General features: G+C 47.0%; 1 protein-coding gene across 1 annotated transcript; it reads right to left on the bottom strand.

Moving 5' to 3' along the window:
• Positions 1–275: 275 nt before the first annotated feature.
• LOC122548297 (gastrula zinc finger protein XlCGF7.1-like) lies at positions 276–1,401 on the bottom strand. Its single transcript, XM_043686825.1, has one exon. The coding sequence runs from the start codon at positions 1,117–1,119 to the stop codon at positions 358–360; it is 762 nt and encodes a 253-aa protein (XP_043542760.1). The 5' UTR covers positions 1,120–1,401; the 3' UTR covers positions 276–357.
• Between the last annotated feature and the right edge of the window lie 837 nt (positions 1,402–2,238).

The raw sequence follows: 2,238 nt of genomic DNA, 5'->3' as shown, positions 1-2,238 counted from the left end.
ACTCTGGCTGCAATGGCACACAGTCCCAAAAGCATGTCGGAAAGTCTCTTTATGGCTGTCTGTGAATTTGATTTTGTGCCCGTGTCCTTGTGTTTGTGTGTGCCCAGCTCTGCCTGCAATGGGACACACTGAAAGAATGAATTAAAACGTGATTAATCAAAATCAGATTTTCTCTCTCTGAAAAGTAACACTATGCCACCTTCTGCTTGCTGACCCACAAGTGCCACATTTCCCTGTTCCACTGAATTTGTTTCCTGGTCCTCCTTTGTAGGGGGGGTAAGATCAATCCATCAGAATTTCATTGAGAATAGCAGCAACATACAGCTGCCTGCAGTCAAGTATGAACTTTCTGAAGTCTCAGAGGGTGAGATGACTGAGCAAATCCTTTCCCACAGAGGGAGCAGGTAACAGCTTCTCACCAGTGTGTATTCGCTGGTGTTTCAGAAGGTTTTTTGAATGGACAAATCTTTTCCCACACAGAGAGCAGGAAAATGGCCTTTCCCCAGTGTGAACGTGTTCATGTATCAGCATTTCACGTCTGCGTTTAAAGCTTTTCTCACAATGTGAGCATTTGAAAGGTCTCTTATCAGTGTGAACCAGTTGGTGTGCCCGGAGATTGGCTAACTGAGCGAATGCCTTGTCACACTCAGAGCAGGGGAATGGCCTCTCCCCAGTGTGAACTCGCTGGTGTGTCAGCAGGTAGGATGAGTCACTGAATCCCTTCCCACACTCAGGGCAGATGAATGGCCTCTCCCGAGTGTGAATTTGCTTGTGTCTCAGCAGGTGGGCTGACCGTTTGAATCCCTTTCCACACTCAGGACAGATGAATGGCCTCTCGCCAGTGTGAGCTTGCTGGTGTCTTGACAGGGTGGAGGAGTCACTGAATCCCTTCCCACACTTGGGGCAGATGTATGGCCTCTCGCCAGTGTGAGTGCGTTCATGTTTGTCAAGGTCAGGTGACTGAGTGAATCCCTTCTCACAAACAGAGCAGATGAAAGGCTTCTCCCCAGTGTGACTGCGTCGATGAGTTTCCAGCATGGATGGGCATTTGAATCCTTTTCCACAGTCTGCACATTTCCATGGTTTCTCTGTGGTGCAGGTGTCCTCATGTCTCTCCATATTGGAGGATTGGCTGACTCCTCACCCAGACAGGACAGGGATACAGTTTCTCCTCACTGATTGGTGGAATGTTTTTCAGGCTGTGGAACTGGCGCAGGACCTGTCCACGGTCAGTTCACTGGGCACACTGACGTTTGCAAACTTTTCCCACAGACAAACATTGACAATTCATTGGTTTTCAACTCCTGGTGAGATGATTCTAAGATCTTGATAGGATTTTTGTTTGGAATTCTTGCTGGTAAACGTGCTTCTGTGATTTGCTGTAAAACAATTTAAAATCAGGAAAAAAAAAGAGTGTTTAAGATACTAAAGGAGATTGTTGAGAATCATAGAAACCCTACAGTGGGGAAACAGTCCCTAAGTCTGAATAGCAGACTTAGGCACACAGACCCACCGCCTACTCCTGCATTCCCCATAGCTAATCCATTTAGCCTGCACATAATGGGCAATTTAGCACAGCCAATCCACCTAACCTGCATATCTTTGTGTTGTGGAAGGAAACCAGTGCACATAGGAAGAACATGGAAACTCCCTGCAGACAGTCACCCAAGGCTGGAATCGAACATGTGTCCCTTGAGCTGAGAGGCAGCAATGCTAACCACTGAGCCACCATAGAATTCATTAAATAAAGCAATTTGTGTGAAAGACAAAGTGACCATGAAAAGTTACTGGATTGCTATTAAAAAGTCAACTAATTCACAAATATCCTTGAGGGAACGCGACCCACTGCCTGTCCTGGGCCTCCACAAGACTCAGCCCTCAATGACAGCAGAGAGGGTGGGAGCAGAGGGATACTTAAGGACACAATTTCCTCCATCTTCATCACAAGACTAACTGCGACGGATCCACCCCACTGTTGGAATATTGTGTGCAATTCTGGTCTCCTTCATGTCGGAAAGATGTTGCGAAACTTGAAAGGGCTCAGAGAAGATTTAAAAGGATGTTGCCAGGGTTGGAGGATTTGAGCTATAGGGAGAGACTGAACAGGCTGGGACTGTTTTCCCTGGAGCGCTGGAGGCTGAGGGGTGACATTATAGGGGTTTACAAAATTGTGAGGGGCATATATAGGGTAAATAGGCAAAGTCTTTTTCCTGGGGTAGGGGAGTCCAGAACTAGAGG

Source organism: Chiloscyllium plagiosum, unplaced genomic scaffold (genome assembly GCF_004010195.1).
Source record: "Chiloscyllium plagiosum isolate BGI_BamShark_2017 unplaced genomic scaffold, ASM401019v2 scaf_12310, whole genome shotgun sequence".
NCBI classification, from domain to species: domain Eukaryota; kingdom Metazoa; phylum Chordata; class Chondrichthyes; order Orectolobiformes; family Hemiscylliidae; genus Chiloscyllium; species Chiloscyllium plagiosum.
The sequence above is the reverse complement of the archived record's forward strand: the minus strand, read 5'-3'. Positions and strand labels throughout refer to the sequence as shown.

Bases quoted from the DNA above. Each gene is read 5' to 3' on its own strand.
- LOC122548297 (XM_043686825.1), bottom strand. From the start codon at position 1,119: ATGGAGAGACATGAGGACACCTGCACCACAGAGAAACCATGGAAATGT.